We start from the raw sequence: 21,031 nt of genomic DNA, 5'->3' as shown, positions 1-21,031 counted from the left end.
TATGTGGGACAGCTATGGGGGCAAAGTTTGCCCCCTCATATGCTAATCTGTTTTTAGGTTGGTGGGGCCTTCACACATATTTGGAGATGGAAACCCCTATCGAGATTACATCTCTTTTTATAAGAGATCTATTGATGATCTCATCTTCATTTTTAGAGGAGATCATCAAATGGCTAATTTGTTTGTCAACTGGTTGAATACTAATGATTTGAATTTGGCATTCACGTTTGAGTATCAGAAAGAGTCCATTAATTATTTGGATGTGACACTTCAGGCAGGAATAGATGGTAGAGTGAGTACGGACGTGTACAGGAAACCTATAGCAGGGAATTCCCTGCTTTATGCCAAATCCTGCCATCCACAATTTGTTCCGTATGCAGTAGCTAAGGGACAGTATGTTCGTCTCAAAAGAAACTGCAGTGATCACATCCTTTATCAAGAAAGGGCAGAGGAACTTGGTACCCATTTGAGACAGAGAGGATACCCCAATAGGGTTATTAATCATGCTAACAAGGAAGTAGCGAAAATTAATCGAGATCAACTTCTGAGTGAACAGTGGGAAGGTAATTGTAATCAGACCAAGTATAAGTTTGGAGGTGTCACGTTTGTAACGGGCCACAGCAGTCAATACAAACAGATCTGTGGCATTGTGAAGAAGAATTTTAAGCTTCTCAATGCTGATGACAAGCTTGTATCCTGTGTAGAAGAGGGTATTAGGTGCTCCTTCAGGCGAGGAAAGACGATTGGAAATATGATTTCTCCATCTGATCTGCCTCCATTACAGACTACCCAGAGTTCATGGCTCACACACCTAGGGATGTTTAAATGTGGTAGAAATAAATGTAAACCATGTGAGTACGCATTATTGTCCAAAACATTTAAATCTGAAATTACCCAGGAGTGTTTTGATATCAAACATTGTTTGAATTGCAACTATTCTTACGTAATTTATCTTTTACTTGTATTTTGTGCAGACGACAGTATGTTGGACAAAAAACATGTGATGTGGGGTCACGAATTAGAGAGCATTTCTCTACTATATCTATCGGTAAATCTACCACCCCTTTGGTCCAGCATTTTGCCCTCTGTCACAACAAAAGCCTTGAGTCCTTCAGGTGGCAGATAATTGACAAAACCATTGTCCCCAAGAGAGGGGGGATAAGAATAAAATTCTCAGTAAAAATGAGATGTATTGGATCTTGAGGTTGGAGACAAGAGTCCCCTTGGGTTTTAATTCTGAATACGATTTGCTCAATTATTGGCAGGTATAAAGATATATGTCTAAGTTCTATACTTGTTATTCATTTTTTCTCACCACAGGCTTACATCATATTTCCAGCACAGATAGGGAGATACATGTGTATATAGATATATATATATATAAAATATAACCATATTGATTAGGGTGGATTTTTGCCCCTTTTCTTTTGAGCGGATAGCTATTTTACACAGCTTATTTCTCCCATTGTACTCATTACATCTATAGCATAGTGGTTAAGTCATCCACCTTTAGATAGGAAGTATACGGGATCGATTTCTCTAAGGTGTAGTAGTATAGGAATATAACTTAATTTAATTTTATTATTTATTTGGATAATTCCTAACAAGGACTACATTATGGTTAACAAGTGAATATATCATAGGTTTGCAAGATGATAACCTTTTAGTGTAATAGTGCCAGACTCTTAGTCTTCTTTATCCATTAAGTGCAGTCGTTTTTAACATACATCATACTTCTTCAAACGATAGAAATATCTTAGGGATGATTAGGCACATTGGTTTAGATTGTAAGCACACATAAAGTATTGAAGTTTATTAGCTAGTGCTTTATAATATAGGAGGTGCCATGAACAACACGTCAATTAGTTTGTATTTATGACTGTGTATATACATATGTGAGATTACCAATGCCGGTTTCATTATCCTAATTGAGTCATAGTATGAGTAGGTAACTATTGTGATCATTAACTCTTAGGCCCATATTTATCAAGGTCTGTCAGACCTGATCCGACAGTGTGGATCAGGTCCGACAGACCTCGCTGAATACAGCGAGCAATACGCTCGCCGTATTCAGCATTGCACCAGCAGCTCACAAGAGCTGCTGGTGCAACGCCGCCCCCTGCAGAATCGCGGCCAATAGGCCGCCAGCAGGGGGTGTCAATCAACCCGATCGTACTCAATCGGGTTGATTTCCGGCGATGTCTGTCCGTCTGCTCAGAGCAGGCGGACAGGTTATGGAGCAGCGGTCTTTGTGACCGCTGCTTCATAACTGCTGATTCTGGCGAGCCTGCAGGCTTGCCAGAAACATGGGGCATCAAGCTTCATTCGGAGCTTGATACATATGCCCCTTAGGCTACTATATTGTTTTTCTTATGTGTGTAAGATTTACTGAATATAAGTCCCTTTCAGGATGTTCTTTGTTATTACACTGTTCATTCTTCAGCTGTTTCTGTTTTGTTTTAACCAATGGCTGTGTAGGTGGGGAAATATAAGAATGTGTTTCTCCTTGTCTAGTTAAGCTATAAATACAGCTTCTGCTGAAACGCGTATGCTTATCTATACAGCTGTTTTCTGAACTATTTTGTATTTTATATGGTGGTGTAACTATGGACTTTTTAATACCATTATGGGTGAATAAATGCTAAGTTTTATATACTTTTGGATACTGCTCAGTTCTTTCTCTTTTTTGCTTTATCGTATATGTCCAGCATCTGAGCCTTTTCCACCCTTGCCTGAGAGTTTTTGAGCCCACCAAGCTATGGACAACCCTAGTGAAAGAATCCCCCTATTCACTCTCCGTTTGAAGCATTGACCAGCTTCCTCCCGAGTGCCTTATGCGGATTGGCTGAATCAGCACATACCCACGACTTGGCGTTGGAGGTGAGCGGTCTGGAGCTACTATGGCTCTACCGACAACGGAGTGGTTTTGCTCGAGCCTGACTAGGAGAGGTTGAAGCACCTCCGGAGAGAGTTAAGACGTCCAGGATTTGGAGTTGTACAAAAAACCACAGACACAGCCAGGTCACCTTCCGGTAACATAGTTATCAGGGATTGGAGCATCGGCCATTTCTGTGCTTAGTGTTGGCAGCAAGCTGTCCTTACGCCCACGATTTGGCGGTTTCTATGAGGAACTTCGGACAGTGACAGGGTAAGCCCTTATACTACTCTACTTTATTACTATGTGAGAGAACTTTTGTTGGGGTACCGAAGTCATATACTGAAATTGACATAAATACAATTGTCGGATAGCGAGAGTGGGCTCCTCTCATAATATTACTAATGTATTTTGGACTTATACAATAATTCCTTTGCTGCATAGTTTTGGCTGAAGGAGTCTCCTGTCTCCTAAAACCCCTCTTTTTTGTTATATACTTTGAAGCCCTTTCCCTTCATATACCTGAGAATATGAAAAATCTTTAATTCAATTTTAATATTTATTAATGTGTTTTACTGTGTATGTACTGTAAACATTTTACATTCCAATGTTCTTCAATTTGTTTTTTGTATGTTTAAATAGATATTCCTATATATATCTATGTATGCTGTATGTATACCTATATTCATTTTAGCACTGATTGGCTAAAATGCAAGTCTGTCAAAAGAAAAGAAATAAGGGGGCAGTCTGCAGAGGCTTAGATACAAGGTAATCACAGAGGTAAAAAGGTATTTTACTATAACAGTGTTGGTTAAGCAAAACTGGGGAATGAGTAATAAAGGTATTATCTATCTTTTAAAAAAATAAAAATTCTGGAGTAGACTGCCCCTTTATCACCTGTTGGGTTAGTGCACAAGCAATAAGTGTTAGGTTTTGTTCCACTCTCCATTGAAGTCTATGGTGAGAAGACGTTAGTGTGGTTGCGATATCCAAAGTCTTAAAGTTAGTGCACGTTGGCTTTTGCTCACACGCAATCATTTTACTTTCAACTTGTAATACATGCTCTAACCCACGCACGTTAAACGTTTACTTCTGGCGGTGTTTGTACGCTAGCGAAAGCGCTAAACAGTGCACCACATGTAATCTGGCCCTCAATAGGTTCTGGGGAGAACACTGCAGTATTTTCTAGTATATTTCGATTGACACTTTGGAACAAAGTAATTTAATATTAAGACCATTTATGACTGACCTTTTTTCCTCACATTAATTTATACTTTTAGTGAGTGTTTATACATTTATTTTAATGAATAGGATCCCAAGTGTATGATTATTTATGTAAAAAAACATAAGCAGTATGTATAGATTATGTTGCCTGTATTCTTATAGCACAGACCTTACTTTTTTTTCCTAGTGAATACAAGTTCAAGACCAATGTCAAGTTTGAAAAAAACCTTACAATAACATTTATCATGTATGTATATTTCATTATGCTCAGACATTTAGGAATGCAATTAAATATATATTGTTTATACTGAATTAAAATGTCTGGCTTCAGACGTGTACTGGTAATATTTTGTGTTTAATACAGTACATGTTATTTGTAAGTGCAATGAACAACACAACATTTCCATGTAGATTCTTAAGTTTGTTTTTTTTGTGTTAAATCTTTTAAGATACATTATTTTCATACATACAAAGCATAGAAATGACCTTTACAACGAACCTCTTGATGACCCCATCAGAGGAAAGAAGGCGGTTCTTACAATATTTACACACGTGCTGTTGCACAGATGTTCAGACATGTACCTCTAGACACAGAGAAAAAGGTTTATTTTATTTTCTCAATATTGTGGGGGGAGAGAAAAAAAAATGAACTTGGTGGAAATAAATAGCAAATCCAAAATTACAAATGAATGAACACGTGATGGGCTTAACCCTAGCTGTGCCAGAAGTACCTTAAAAAGATCTACAGTCTATTGTTATCATATCCGTAAGCTAAGGGGTTACATTTCTTATAATATTGCCGTTTCTGTTAGTTATGGGATGACTACAGAGCCCTTCCAAAAGCTGAATTGTATAGCAGTAATAAGCATTGCAGATCTTTCCATTGAAAAGCCCGACTTAATTAAAGCTATTGATGTACTTAAAAAACAGAATGTCACAGGAACAGAAATACATCATGTCTTATAAATTATTTTGATTTATATAATGAATTGTATGTACAGGGGTGTAAGTAGAATCTGATTGACAAATTTTGAGCAATACGCCCACTCATCAATCTCTGGACTTTTCACCCTGTACATATATACACACATAAATACACAGCTATGTATAAACATTTAAATCTGCATAATTCAATCAATATATATCAGTAGGGGCCGGACTTCTACAATTGTGAGTACAGTGGAGACTTCACCCACTGCGCCTCAGCCCATGTGTATGAATATTTGCACATTCTGATTGCTAAAATGTTAGTGTGGCTTCTAAAAGCAATGCTGTATTTTGTTGACTTTTAAGAAAACTGAAATTTAAATTATCTGTGGATAGTTAAGAATATGCATAACTATGAGTTGCTTGCGAAGGAATATTGAGTGTTTTTTGGTGTAGTATTTTTAGCATCATAGATGAACAGTGATATTATTATTCACTGCAATATGTATTACACCACGGCTTGACAAATCCTGGCGCCACTGCTCCTAACGTTTTACATCTGGCTCCTAACGTTTTGAATTATTTAACCAATAACTATGCATTTATAAAAAAAAAAAAAACCTGTGCGTCTAAAACAATGTGTATCCGGCTTCTTGTTATTCTGTGTGTCTCCTACTTTTCATATAAGCCCTGTTATTACACAATGATATTATTCTTTGCTACAGATGTAAATGTATACAGAGAAATAGCAAGTTTCCAGTAGTGCCGATTCTAAAGAGGATATGTATGCAAATAGATACTCAAATAACTAAACATGGCAACATGCTATACTGTTTTAAATGTTGGAGTATCTGTGTCCTAACTACAGATGTTAGGCTGTTTTTATATACTTTCTGGCGAAGGGAGAGCAATATTTTGTTTAGGCAAAAAGTAGTGATCCCCACATACAACAAAAGTATTCTTGGGGTATAGAAGTCTATGGGAAAGAACATACAGCTTCATAGCACATAGTCTGTCAATCTGTGGCTCAGTCTTTTAGTGCCACAAACACTGCTTTGGCTGTCTCCAAGTCCCCTTCTGAAGTTACTTTCATCTTTCCAACAGAGATTTTGGCGACATAAAAGTGCTGGGCAGAGATCATTGAGGCTGCTGGATCTCCCATTCCTCTCTCCAGCAGCTGTGCAGGGCTCCTCCATGTAGAGGTTCCGCTACTTCCAATTTGCCAGTCTGTGACAGCAGTGAACCCTACACAATTTACTTATGACCTTGCAAAAAGCTGTCCAACCAGTAGTTTAAATGAACAAACTGTAATGTCTTGCTGTGTTTTCGTAAAAACAGTGTATTCATTCTTAAAGTCCTATTCCTTTATACACATATAATATATATATATCTACATATATATATTTAATTTTATACCCTATAAATATATATTTTGCCCCCTAATATCCGAGTTAATGGGGGTGAGAGGCACTGAGTGCGTGGTGGTGATAAGGGGGCATCAGAGTATTTCAGGTGCTTAAGGTAGGTGCAAGCTATTTGCACACATATTGGTCCACAATTTCAGTACACTTCTTGCATTTAACAAAGCAGCACCAGTGAAACTTGCAGTGACAACGTTCTACCTGTACCGTCTTAAACTGGTCATAACCCCGACCACAACACATCAGCTCACAGCCATCCATGCCTTCCGATGTTTTATTGCAAAGCCGGCCTTGCGTTCCTAGTGATCCAGTGGTCTCGTTTCGTAAACAGTAGTCGGGGCTGGTGTCCAAATACACTAGATCCTCATCAGTAGGAGAATTGAACCGTTGGTTAACTTGCTCAAGCTTGTTACGTTTGTTTAAACGCATTGAAGCTGCACTGTCGTACTTCTCCTTCAGGTATTCCCCCACCTTGCGGAAGTCGGCAAGCTGAAGCCAGCAGGTCTTCAGGCTGCAGGATCCCGATACACCGTGGCATTTGCAGGCAACATCAGCCAGTTTATACACTGCCTGGAAGAAAAAAACAAAGAGTTGTTAGTCATCATTATTAATAACACAGCTTATTTTCACAAACGTGAATAGCATAAATATATTAACCAGTACAAAGATATCACTATGCATTGAAAGTCTCATCAAGCTTATTGTCATCTTCATCAGTATCCCAATTATATGCAACCAGTTAGCTGCTACAGAATGTTGTAATGCTTTTCTGTATAGAGTAGTAATTTGGAGGAAAAAGGAACAGTAAGGACCTGATGATCAAATAGTCGACAGCAGGGAGGAAAAAAAATATATAATTATTTTCATGATGTTTTTTTAGCCCTTATTTTATAATGTGTCTTCACACCCAGAACCCTGCATAGTGACATGAACCGCTCTCAAACGTTAGATCATCAGGCTCTAAGGGAGAAGTGGTGAGAAATGATAAAATTAGGTAAAAATTAGGGGTAATATCCCTTATAGTCAGATTATATACATTAGGCACATTTGCATGTCAGACCATAATCAGTATATTATCAATGCACTAAACAACAGCAGAATACACGAGGAAAGGCTGGGGGAGAGAGTATACACACACGAAGAGAGTGTTATCTATGGTGCAGTATGTGCCAGATTAATAATGCCAAGCTCATTTTTTATTTTGTTCGCACAGTAACTACGCTCAAAGTAAAAAAATATTGTGCCCGCATTAGTGTGCGTGTTACAAGTTGAAAGTAAAAAGTTAGACTTATATGGGGCATGCAAAACCAACACTGCGCTAGACCAACTGCGCTAAACCCGAAGGTGTTAGGAATACCTTACTTTCCTATGTTCTTCACATAAAAGAAAATGTTCTTTTTATTTTTTAAATATGTTTTGTATATGTCTAGGGTGATTACATATTCCTGTGCACCCTTTTTTTGTTTTCAGTTTGTTTGGATTTGAAAGCTTGCATTGTGTGGCTGTTTTAGGGTCTCAGGTATTGGAGAGGACCTTGACGTGGTACCTGAGCTTGTCCCATTTGGCCAGATGCGGTGACTAACCTTTCCAGTTTTGCTTTTAAATCTTAGCTGAGAGCTTGTAAGTGAGTGCTGGGTTTTCTCTGTGTGTTATATATATATATATATCTGTAGTATGGCCTAGCACTCACGGTTACCGAGTAGTACCGGGGTGCACATCAAGGAAAGTATAATCAAAGAGAGGAAGGCACTCATAGGGTTTAACAAAGGGAATTATTTATTCCTTTTCCGTAAAGGAATAAATAATTTCCTTTGTTAAACCCGGTGAGTGCCTTCCTCTCTTCAATTATATATATATATATATATATATATATATATAATCAGGCACAGAAAAGGCACTCGCTGGTTAGGTAAAACATAACATTTAATAAGTTACATTAAAAAGCATGACGTTTCGGAGGCATTCCGCCCCCTTTATCAAATGCACGATACAGCTTGAAAAATTACAAAAGCAGTATACCCCCTCAGTAACCCCATCACCTTAAATACATGTGTGTAGCTCCATTAGACGCCGAGCCGCAAATGCGACCCGTGTGCAGTGCTGGGCGGAAGTGACGTCATCAGCGTGAATCACGCTCAGACGTCGGTTGCCTAGGGAATATACAGACGCGGTGTATCGGCCAATGACATGGCCCAAATATCTGATTGTAAACAAAACATAACGATCAGTCTAGATACCGCAATTGATGTGTATATTCCAGGTGCCGCATAATGGTTGCTAGCATTAAAAACATAAATTTAAATTTAAAATAGATCCAACGATCCAATTGTACATATGGAGGACAAATATAAACAGTGCAGGGCATGATTAGTATAACGCTTAATTATGACATATACTCTGATCAAACATCAACTATATACCAGAAGTGGAAAGTTGCATATTTAATATATTTTGATATTATCCAATTCATGTATTAAATCACTTAACTAGTATATATCCACTGTAATCATGTATCCCAGGGTATGGCAGAAACCTAGATACCAGAGGACAAGAACCAGAGATTTGTAGGACATGAAATGGAGCACGTAACATGTCAGTTCAAAGCATCTACTGTGCGTAAGCGAGGTTAGAGTCATTAGGTCAATATAAAGAGTCCAGAGCCACATTGATAGAACATTTAGGATTCCATGTAGAATGGTGAAAAGTCTAGCATGGTGTTCAACCCCTTTGGTGTTAGGGTATCTAGCATGTATATCCACCTAGTCTCAAGTCTGAGCAGTTGATTGCCCCTATTTTCTCCCCTTGTTAATGGTGGCACATGGTCTATAAGCATAGTTCTAAGACTTGAGACACTATGCTTGCAACGGGCAAAGTGGCGCGCTACTGGCTGATCGGAGTCACCCTTATTAAGGGCGTCTCTAATCGCACAGCGGTGATTGTAGTGACCGTCTTGCCTATGTAGACAAGGGAGCATGGGCAAATCAACATATAAATTACATAGGTGCTCATACATGAAAGTCTATAGTTGATTCTATATCGCTTGTTGGTATGTGGGTGTTGGAACGTTTCTCCTTTCAACATGCTATCACAAGTCACACAGTCCCCACATTTAAAGCAACCCTTCTTGTTCGACTTCAACCAGGTGGTACCCTCATAGCACTTCATGGGGTCAGTTTTTACTAGTAAGTCTCGCAAGTTTTGGGCTCGGCGATAGACAACCCTAGGGGGTTGTTTGTGCAGAAATGGTAGTGTGTTTTGTCGGTATTAATCAAGTCCCAATGTTTGGAGACCATGTTCTTTACATCTCGGTCCCCGAGATCTGCAGGTAGAAATCCTTTTCGAATTATTTAAAAAAATAGGATTTCTACCTGCAGATCTCGGGGACCGCTATGGGGTCAAATATGGCCCCTACATATGCCAACCTCTACATGTCCTGGTACGAACAGTTTGTTATGCGGCCCCAGGACATGTTAGAGGTGGTATACTATACCAGGTACATTGATGATGTTTTTCTTATCTGGCTGGGCACCATTGACAGTTTGAACTCTTGGGTTAATGGACTAAATAGTATGACACTTCCAATCAAATTTAAAATGGAATATGATGCTGATATGGTCCACTTTTTGGACCTCAACATCTTCAAAGTGACAAATGAAGGAGCCTGCAGATTTGGTACATCTCTATATACCAAGCCTACAGACAGAAACTCCCTATTGGAAGCTCATAGCTATCATCCCATACATCAAAAAAATGGGATAATCGCCTCTCAACTCACTCGAGTCCTACGTAATAATACCGAGGCATGTTACAGAGAGATTCAGTTGGACGAGATGTTCAACAAGTTAATTGCACGTGGATATGACGATGAGCTGGTTAGGGAAATTAAGGATAAAATGGTGAAACGATCAGAGGGCACAGTAGTCGCCGTGAAAGACAACACCACAACAGATGAATGTCTCAATTTTATCACCACTTTTGATCCCATGCACCAAGATGTAAAGAACATGGTCTCCAAACATTGGGACTTGATTAATACCGACAAAACACTACCATTTCTGCACAAACAACCCCCTAGGGTTGTCTATCGCCGAGCCAAAAACTTGCGAGACTTACTAGTAAAAACTGACCCCATGAAGTGCTATGAGGGTACCACCTGGTTGAAGTCGAACAAGAAGGGTTGCTTTAAATGTGGGGACTGTGTGACTTGTGACAGCATGTTGAAAGGAGAAACGTTCCAACACCCACATACCAACAAGCGATATAAAATCAACTATAGACTTTCATGTATGAGCACCTATGTAATTTATATGTTGATTTGCCCATGCTCCCTTGTCTACATAGGCAAGACGGTCACTACATTCCGGGAACGTATGGCCAATCACCGCTGTGCGATTAGAGACGCCCTTAATAAGGGTGACTCCGATCAGCCAGTAGCGCGCCACTTTGCCCGTTGCAAGCATAGTGTCTCAAGTCTTAGAACTATGCTTATAGACCATGTGCCACCATTAACAAGGGGAGGCAATAGGGGCAATCAACTGCTCAGACTTGAGACTAAGTGGATATACATGCTAGATACCCTAACACCAAAGGGGTTGAACACCATGCTAGACTTTTCACCATTCTACATGGAACCCTAAATGTTCTATCAATGTGGCTCTGGACTCTTTATATTGACCTAATGACTCTAACCTCACTTACGCACAGTAGATGCTTTGAACTGACATGTTACGTGCTCCATTTCATGTCCTACAAATCTCTGGTTCTTGTCCTCTGGTATCTAGGTTTCTGCCATACTCTGGGATACATGATTACAGTGGATATATACTAGTTAAGTGATTTAATACATGAATTGGATAATATCAAAATATATTAAATATGCAACTTTCCACTTCTGGTATATAGTTGATGTTTGATCACAGAGTATGTCATAATTAAGCGTTATACTAATCATGCCCTGCACTGTTTATATTTGTCCTCCATATGTACAATTGGATCGTTGGATCTATTTTAAATTTAAATTTATGTTTTTAATGCTAGCAACCATTATGCGGCACCTGGAATATACACATCAATTGCGGTATCTAGACTGATCGTTATGTTTTGTTTACAATCAGATATTTGGGCCATGTCATTGGCCGATACACCGCGTCTGTATATTCCCTAGGCAACCGACGTCTGAGCGTGATTCACGCTGATGACGTCACTTCCGCCCAGCACTGCACACGGGCCACATTTGCGGCTCGGCGTCTAATGGAGCTACACACATGTATTTAAGGTGATGGGGTTACTGAGGGGGTATACTGCTTTTGTAATTTTTCAAGCTGTATCGTGCATTTGATAAAGGGGGCGGAATGCCTCCGAAACGTCATGCTTTTTAATGTAACTTATTAAATCTTATGTTTTACCTAACCAGCGAGTGCCTTTTCTGTGCCTGATATTTTTGATATTTTCCAAAGTGCACCCTTGGAGCTGCTATTATTTATGGAGTGCCTTTTCTTCTGATCTCGGTTTATATATATATATATATATATATATATATATATATATATATATATATATATATATATGCAAAAAACAAAATTTATGCTTACCTGATAAATTCCTTTCTCCTGTAGTGTGGTCAGTCCACGGGTCATCATTACTTCTGGGATATTAACTCCTCCCCAACAGGAAGTGCAAGAGGATTCACCCAGCAGAGCTGCCATATAGCTCCTCCCCTCTACGTCACCTCCAGTCATTCGACCAAGGACCAACGAGAAAGGAGAAGCCAAAGGGTGTAGTGGTGACTGGAGTATAATCCAAAAATTTTTTTACCTGCCATAAAAAACAGGGCGGGCCGTGGACTGACCACACTACAGGAGAAAGGAATTTATCAGGTAAGAATAAATTTTGTTTTCTCCTGTTAAGTGTGGTCAGTCCACGGGTCATCATTACTTCTGGGATACCAATACCAAAGCTAAAGTACACGGATGACGGGAGGGACAGGCAGGCTCTTTATACGGAAGGAACCACTGCCTGAAGAACCTTTCTCCCAAAAACAGCCTCCGAAGAAGCAAAAGTGTCAAATTTGTAAAATTTGGAAAAAGTATGAAGAGAAGACCAAGTTGCAGCCTTGCAAATCTGTTCAACAGAAGCCTCATTCTTAAAGGCCCAAGTGGAAGCCACAGCTCTAGTAGAATGTGCTGTAATTCTTTCAGGAGGCTGCTGTCCAGCAGTCTCATAGGCTAACCGTATTATGCTACGAAGCCAAAAGGAGAGAGAGGTAGCCGAAGCTTTTTGACCTCTCCTCTGACCAGAATAAACGACAAACAGGGAAGACGTTTGTCGAAAATCCTTAGTTGCCTGTAGATAAAATTTCAGGGCACGGACTACATCTAGATTGTGTAGCAGACGTTCCTTCTTCGAAGAAGGATTAGGACACAAAGATGGAACCACAATCTCTTGATTGATATTCCTGTTAGTGACCACCTTAGGTAGGAACCCAGGTTTAGTACGCAGAACTACCTTGTCTGAATGAAAAATCAGATAAGGAGAATCACAATGTAAGGCAGATAACTCAGAGACTCTTCGAGCCGAGGAAATCGCCATTAAAAACAGAACTTTCCAAGATAACAGCTTGATATCAATGGAATGAAGGGGTTCAAACGGAACACCCTGTAAAACATTAAGAACTAAGTTCAAACTCCATGGTGGAGCAACAGTTTTAAACACAGGCTTGATCCTAGCTAAAGCCTGACAAAAAGCTTGAACATCCGGAACTTCTGACAGACGTTTGTGTAAAAGAATGGACAGAGCTGAAATCTGTCCCTTTAAGGAACTAGCGGATAAACCCTTTTCTAAACCTTCTTGTAGAAAAAACAATATCCTCGGAATCCTAACCTTACTCCATGAGTAACTCTTGGATTCGCACCAATATAAGTATTTGCGCCATATCTTATGGTAAATCTTTATGGTAACAGGCTTCCTAGCCTGTATTAAGGTATCAATAACTGACTCAGAAAAACCACGTTTTGATAAAATCAAGCGTTCAATTTCCAAGCAGTCAGCTTCAGAGAAATTAGATTTTGATGTTTGAAGGGACCCTGGATCAGAAGGTCCTGTTTCAGAGGTAGAAACCAAGGTGGACAGGATGACATGTCCACTAGATCTGCATACCAAGTCCTGCGTGGCCATGCAGGCGCTATTAGAATCACTGATGCTCTCTCCTGTTTGATTCTGGCAATCAATCGAGGAAGCATCGGAAAGGGTGGAAACACATAAGCCATCCCGAAGGTCCAAGGTGCTGTCAAAGCATCTATCAGAACCGCTCCCGGATCCCTGGATCTGGACCCGTAACAAGGAAGCTTGGCGTTCTGTCGAGACGCCATGAGATCTATCTCTGGTTTGCCCCAACGTCGAAGTATTTGGGCAAAGACCTCCGGATGAAGTTCCCACTCCCCCGGATGAAAAGTCTGACGACTTAGGAAATCCGCCTCCCAGTTCTCCACTCCCGGGATGTGGATTGCTGACAGGTGGCAAGAGTGAGACTCTGCCCAGCGAATTATCTTTGATACTTCCATCATTGCTAGGGAGCTTCTTGTCCCTCCCTGATGGTTGATGTAAGCTACAGTCGTGATGTTGTCCGACTGAAACCTGATGAACCCCCGAGTTGTTAACTGGGGCCAAGCCAGAAGGGCATTGAGAACTGCTCTCAATTCCAGAATGTTTATTGGTAGGAGACTCTCCTCCTGATTCCATTGTCCCTGAGCCTTCAGAGAATTCCAGACAGCGCCCCAACCTAGTAGGCTGGTGTCTGTTGTTACAATTGTCCAGTCCGGCCTGCTGAATGGCATCCCCCTGGACAGATGTGGCCGAGACAGCCACCATAGAAGAGAATTTCTGGTCTCTTGATCCAGATTCAGAGTAGGGGACAAGTCTGAGTAATCCCCATTCCACTGACTTAGCATGCACAATTGCAGCGGTCTGAGATGTAGGCGTGCAAAGGGTACTATGTCCATTGCCGCTACCATTAAGCCGATCACCTCCATGCATTGAGCTACTGACGGGTGTTGAATGGAATGAAGGACACGCATGCATTTTGAAGCTTTGTTAACCTGTCTTCTGTCAGGTAAATCTTCATTTCTACAGAATCTATAAGAGTCCCCAAGAAGGGAACTCTTGTGAGTGGAAAGAGAGAACTCTTCTTTTCGTTCACCTTCCATCCATGCGACCTTAGAAATGCCAGTACTAACTCTGTATGAGACTTGGCAGTTTGAAAGCTTGAAGCTTGTATCAGAATGTCGTCTAGGTACGGAGCTACCGAAATTCCTCGCGGTCTTAGTACCGCCAGAAGAGCACCCAGAACCTTTGTGAAGATTCTTGGAGCCGTAGCCAACCCGAATGGAAGAGCTACAAACTGGTAATGCCTGTCTAGAAAGGCAAACCTTAGATACCGGTAATGATCTTTGTGAATCGGTATGTGAAGGTAAGCATCCTTTAAATCCACTGTGGTCATGTACTGACCCTTTTGGATCATGGGTAAAATTGTCCGAATAGTTTCCATTTTGAACGATGGAACTCTTAGGAATTTGTTTAGGATCTTTAAATCCAAGATTGGCCTGAAAGTTCCCTCTTTTTTGGGAACCACAAACAGATTTGAGTAAAACCCTTGTCCTTGTTCCGACCGTGGAACCGGATGGATCACTCCCAATAATAAAAGATCTTGTACGCAGCGTAGAAACGCCTCTTTCTTTATTTGGTTTGTTGACAACCTTGACAGATGAAATCTCCCTCTTGGGGGAGAGGATTTGAAGTCCAGAAGGTATCCCTGAGATATGATCTCTAACGCCCAGGGATCCTGGACATCTCTTGCCCAAGCCTGGGCGAAGAGAGAAAGTCTGCCCCCCACTAGATCCGTTCCCTGATCGGGGGCCCTCAATTCATGCTGTCTTAGGGGCAGCAGCAGGTTTCCTGGCCTGCTTGCCCTTGTTCCAGGACTGGTTAGGTCTCCAGCCTTGTCTGTAGCGAGCAACAGCTCCTTCCTGTTTTGGTGCAGAGGGAGTTGATGGTGCTCCTGCTTTGAAATTACGAAAGGAACGAAAATTAGACTGTCTAGCCTTAGGTTTGGCTCTGTCTTGAGGCAGGGCATGGCCTTTACCTCCTGTAATGTCAGCGATAATTTCTTTCAACCCGGGCCCGAATAAGGTCTGCCCTTTGAAAGGTATATTAAGCAATTTAGATTTAGAAGTAACGTCAGCTGACCAGGATTTTAGCCACAGTGCTCTGCGCGCCTGAATGGCGAATCCGGAATTCTTAGCCGTAAGTTTAGTTAAATGTACTACGGCATCCAAAATAAATGAGTTAGCTAACTTAAGGGCTTTAAGCTTGTGTGTAATCTCATCTAATGGAGCTGATTCAAGTGTCTCTTCCAGAGACTCAAACCAAAATGCTGCTGCAGCCGTGACAGGCGCAATGCATGCAAGAGGTTGCAATATAAAACCTTGTTGAACAAACATTTTCTTAAGGTAACCCTCTAACTTTTTATCCATTGGATCTGAAAAGGCACAGCTATCCTCCACTGGGATAGTGGTACGCTTAGCTAAAGTAGAAACTGCTACCTCCACCTTAGGGACCGTTTGCCATAAGTCCCGTGTGGTGGCGTCTATTGGAAACATTTTTCTAAATATCGGAGGGGGTGAGAACGGCACACCGGGTCTATCCCACTCCTTAGTAACAATTTCAGTAAGTCTCTTAGGTATAGGAAAAACGTCAGTACTCGACGGTACCGCAAAATATTTATCCAACCTACACATTTTCTCTGGTATTGCAACTGTGTTACAATCATTCAGAGCCGCTAACACCTCCCCTAGTAATACACAGAGGTTTTCCAGCTTAAATTTAAAATTTGAAATGTCTGAATCCAGTTTGTTTGGATCAGAACCGTCACCCGCAGAATGAAGCTCTCCGTCCTCATGTTCTGCAAATTGTGACGCAGTGTCTGACATGGCCCTAATATTATCAGCGCACTCTGTTCTCACCCCAGAGTGATCGCGCTTACCTCTTAGTTCTGGTAATTTAGCCAAAACTTCAGTCATAACAGTAGCCATATCCTGTAATGTGATTTGTAATGGCCGCCCAGATGTACTCGGCGCTACAATATCACGCACCTCCCGAGCGGGAGATGCAGGTACTGACACGTGAGGCGAGTTAGTCGGCATAACTCTCCCCTCGTTGTTTGGTGAAATATGTTCAATTTGTACAGATTTACTTTTATTTAAAGTAGCATCAATGCAGTTAGTACATAAATTTCTATTGGGCTCCACTTTGGCTTTAGCACATATAGCACAGATATCTTCCTCTGAATCAGACATGTTTAACACACTAGCAAATAAACTAGCAACTTGGAAATACTTTTCAAGTAATTTACTATAATATGAAAACGTACTGTGCCTATAAGAAGCACAGAAAAAGTTATGACAGTTGAAAATTAATAAACTGAAAAGTTATAGCATCAAATCTTTGTAAAAACACAATTTTAGCAAAGGATTGCTCCCATTAGTAAAGGATAACTAACCCTGATAGCAGAAAAAAAATACAGAAATAAACGTTTTTTATCACAGTCAACTACAATCTCACAGCTCTGCTGTGAGTGATTACCTCCCTCAAAACAAGTTTTGAAGACCCCTGAGTTCTGTAGAGATGAACCGGATCATGCAGGGAAGACAATGAACTTCTGACTGAATTTTTTGATGCGTAGCAAAAGCGCCAAAAAAGGCCCCTCCCCCTCACACACAACAGTGAGAGAGATCAGTAAACTGTCATAAATTAAATAAAATGACTGCCAAGTGGAAAAAAAAATAGTGCCCAAAACATTTTTTCACCCAGTACCTCAGAAAATTAAACGATTTTACATGCCAGCAAAAAACGTTTAACATTAAATAAATTAAGTGTTATTAAAAAAGCCTGTTGCTAGTCCCTGCAAATTAGGCTAAAGTCTTATGCATACAGTATAATTCCAGTGAAGTGCCATTCCCCAGAATACTGAAGTGTAAAATATACATACATGACAGCCTGATACCAGTTGCTGCTACTGCATTTAAGGCTGAGTTTACATTATATCGGTATGGCAGAATTTTCTCATCAATTCCATTGTCAGAAAATAATAAGCTGCTACATACCTCTTTGCAGATTAATCTGCCCGCTGTCCCCTGATCTGAAGTTTACCTCTCCTCAGATGGCCGAGAAACAGCAATATGATCTTAACTACGCCGGCTAAAATCATAGAAAAAACTCAGGTAGATTCTTCTTCAAATTCTACCAGAGAAGGAATAACACACTCCGGTGCTATTATAAAATAAGAAACTTTTGATTGAAGGTATGAAACTAAGTATAATCACCACAGTCCTCTCACACATCCTATCTATTCGTTGGGTGCAAGAGAATGACTGGAGGTGACGTAGAGGGGAGGAGCTATATGGCAGCTCTGCTGGGTGAATCCTCTTGCACTTCCTGTTGGGGAGGAGTTAATATCCCAGAAGTAATGATGACCCGTGGACTGACCACACTTAACAGGAGAAATGGGTGTATGTGCACTCTCACCAACGTTCCACAACTATCAGGGTGCTATGCGGTGAATTGTAGAAATGCAGAAAGAAGCACTCACTGAATTTTCATCAAAAAGTGACAAATAGTTTTAATGCAGTTTGTGACGTTTCGGGACAGCAACAGTCCCTTCCTCTGACAAGTTAACACTAAAGAAAATCAGCCTTTAAATAGGCTCCCAAACACACTCCCCCCCTCAGGATCAGCCAATCCAGGCTGAATAATTAAACACACCCCTATAGTGACCAATAAAAATAAGTGATACATTTGTGTATGTGAATGTTGTGAGATAATTAATCAAAACAATACTTAAAAACAAATCCTAAATGAACCCTGTTGTTGGTAGTCATGTCCCCTGCTCAAAATCAACTTCATATGAAATTCTGAGTCAGCTAAGATAATAATATAACACAATATAACCAAAACTTGGTCAAAAGTGGATAACCAATCAACTTTTGATTTACATTTGACTCTAATACGTCATCCACTCTGTTCCTGATCCGCCCCTTGTTACTAACGACGCAATCACAGTAGAAAAAAGGCAGGCACTACTCAGGGGTTTAAAAAAACACAAAAAGACTTATTGATAAACATAAGCCCAACAAAAGAAAAATAGGCTTAAAAATTACCAACAGCAATACAGCAGATAGAATGACACAGAGGGACAGACGGCCTGACGCGTTTTGCGCCCCCTAGTGGCGCTTAATCATAGGCTGATTTGGAAAAGACAAGACAACCCTTATATACACAAGGAAATTAACCCCATCATTACCAACATAACTAATAAATAAAACTAACATGTGTTCTAATGCATTTGAGACTGTGACATGAAATAAACAAAAGAAAAACATATTTAACACCACCTCATAATGTAATCAAGAAAATCTGTGAATAATATATATAGATTAGATATTAATCATAGCCAATTTTTATATAAAGAAGAAGACCTCACTTATTACTATCTGAAAAATTCCAGACAAATTGCCGATTAAGTTTTGGGCAAAAAATGGTAAAGTGAAAAGAAAAAAGAAAAGAAATTATTATATATATTAGTCTAATTGCTCAATATGTCGCTGTACCTTAGCAAAGAATATCTGACTGAATGTATCTGTAGGCATAAAAAATAATAAAAAGATAATAATAAAAACAGATAAATCTAAGTGTCAATAAAGAAGTTGATATCGCATTCTTTATTCAAGCCATGTGGTATTCTAGTATGTAGTGTAGTGTAGTGTAGTGTAGTGTCTCAAAAAATAAGGTCAATCCTGAAACTAGCATACCGCCCATTCAGCACAGTTAGTCTATGACCCTCAGATCGCATTACATAAAGATGACAGATATCCAAAGCTGTGTATGTAAACAATAGAGCTAATACCGCCATGTATAACCATATTTGCGGTTAGCAGAAAAATTAGTAACAACCAATGTTATATGTGTCCGATCGCCGTGCAATCATGAATCACAAACTGCATTAAAACGATTTGTCACTTTTTGATGAAAATTCAGTGAGTGTTTCTTTCTGCATTTATATATATATATATATATATATATAAATATATATATATACACACACACATATAGATAAATATTGTATATACAAATATACTGTATATAGAATATAGAAATATCTATTTAAAAATACAAAGAACATTTTTTTCTATGTCAAGAACATAGGAATTTTAGATATTTATTTCTATTCAAAACAAAATAACATGTTAAAAATTATATTGCTCCAAAGTGTATATGTTTGTGTACGTGTGTATACATCTGTATTTATATGTGTATATATGTATGTCTGTATGCACATACATATTTACACAAATAAACATGTATATACATACACATACCAATATTAAGACATATATACAGTATATACATTTTAGCCCTTCCCAGTCAAACACCTTGAGATATACCATATCCCTTTGAAATCATGTTTATTCATATTTAAATTATATATTGTTATTATAATGTGTAATTCATTATTTTAATGTGTATTTGATGTGTTTTGTGATTTTTTTTTAACCCTTACAGTTACTTCAGGTCTCAAGTCGCGCTAAATTGTCTAGCAGTTTTAGCTTTTGTTCGAGCGCAAACCATAACTTTCAACTTTTAATATGAGCTCAAGTTAGCATGTTCGTGATATGCATTGAAAGTATAGGTTGCGCTTAAGCAAAATTAGCTGCACTAACCCTACTCTGGCACTTTACCATTGACTTTTAAAATCAAGTTGTGCGCTATTGTTAGAGCGGTCCAGAGATAATGCATATCGTGCTCAGTGCTATCATTAGCGCGCCACTTGTAATCTGACCCCTTGTGTTTATATCTATTGTCAGATTTGCATTGTTCTCTTGGAATCCTTTGTTGATGAATACTTTCAGAAGCAGCAATACACTACTGGGAGCTAGCTGAACACATCTGATGAGCCAATGACAGGAGGCATATGTGTAGCCCCCCAATCATCTATCAGGTATCTCCCAGTAGTGCATAGTTATGTACTTCAACAAAGGATACCAATAGACTGAAGCAAATTTGACAAAAGAAGTAAATTGGAAAGTTATGTAAAATTGTATGTTCTATCTGAATCATGAAAGTTTAATTTTGACTTTATTGTTCCTTTAAATAATCTTGGAAAGCCAAGAATTCATAATAAACAATAGTCACAATTCTTATTTAACCGATTAAACAGTCACAGACTTCTAAATTTAATTTACAATAAATATTTCAGAATCTTTAAAGTTTATTTAGAACAACTATTAAAAATGAACTGTTGACTCCGTACAGAGCTTGATAAATTGACCCCAGAGAGTGAGAGAGAGGTGAGACAAGCAGGCCTGCTTTTCAAGCAGATTCAGCCCATATAAATGGGCATGTTCTTTCTTGATAACAATTGGTGGTGGTTTCAATGAGCAAAACAAGCTATTTCAAATGCAAAATAAACCTAAATGTACAATTTCTCATACATTTAATAATCTGCAGCTCATGTAACAAGTAATTGGAAAGACAT

The 21,031-nt window shown here is 39.4% G+C and overlaps 1 protein-coding gene across 1 annotated transcript in view; it reads right to left on the bottom strand.

The window, feature by feature from the left end:
• Positions 1-4,507: 4,507 nt before the first annotated feature.
• The window catches only part of WNT5B (Wnt family member 5B), an 84,871-nt gene continuing 68,347 nt past the window's right edge, over positions 4,508-21,031 (bottom strand). The window contains exon 4 of the mRNA XM_053718849.1: positions 4,508-7,017. Coding sequence (XP_053574824.1) covers positions 6,559-7,017 — 459 coding nt within the window. The 3' untranslated portion in view covers positions 4,508-6,558. The remainder of the gene's footprint in view (positions 7,018-21,031) is intronic.

Source organism: Bombina bombina, chromosome 6 (genome assembly GCF_027579735.1).
Source record: "Bombina bombina isolate aBomBom1 chromosome 6, aBomBom1.pri, whole genome shotgun sequence".
Taxonomy (NCBI): Eukaryota; Metazoa; Chordata; class Amphibia; order Anura; family Bombinatoridae; genus Bombina; species Bombina bombina.
The sequence above is the reverse complement of the archived record's forward strand: the minus strand, read 5'-3'. Positions and strand labels throughout refer to the sequence as shown.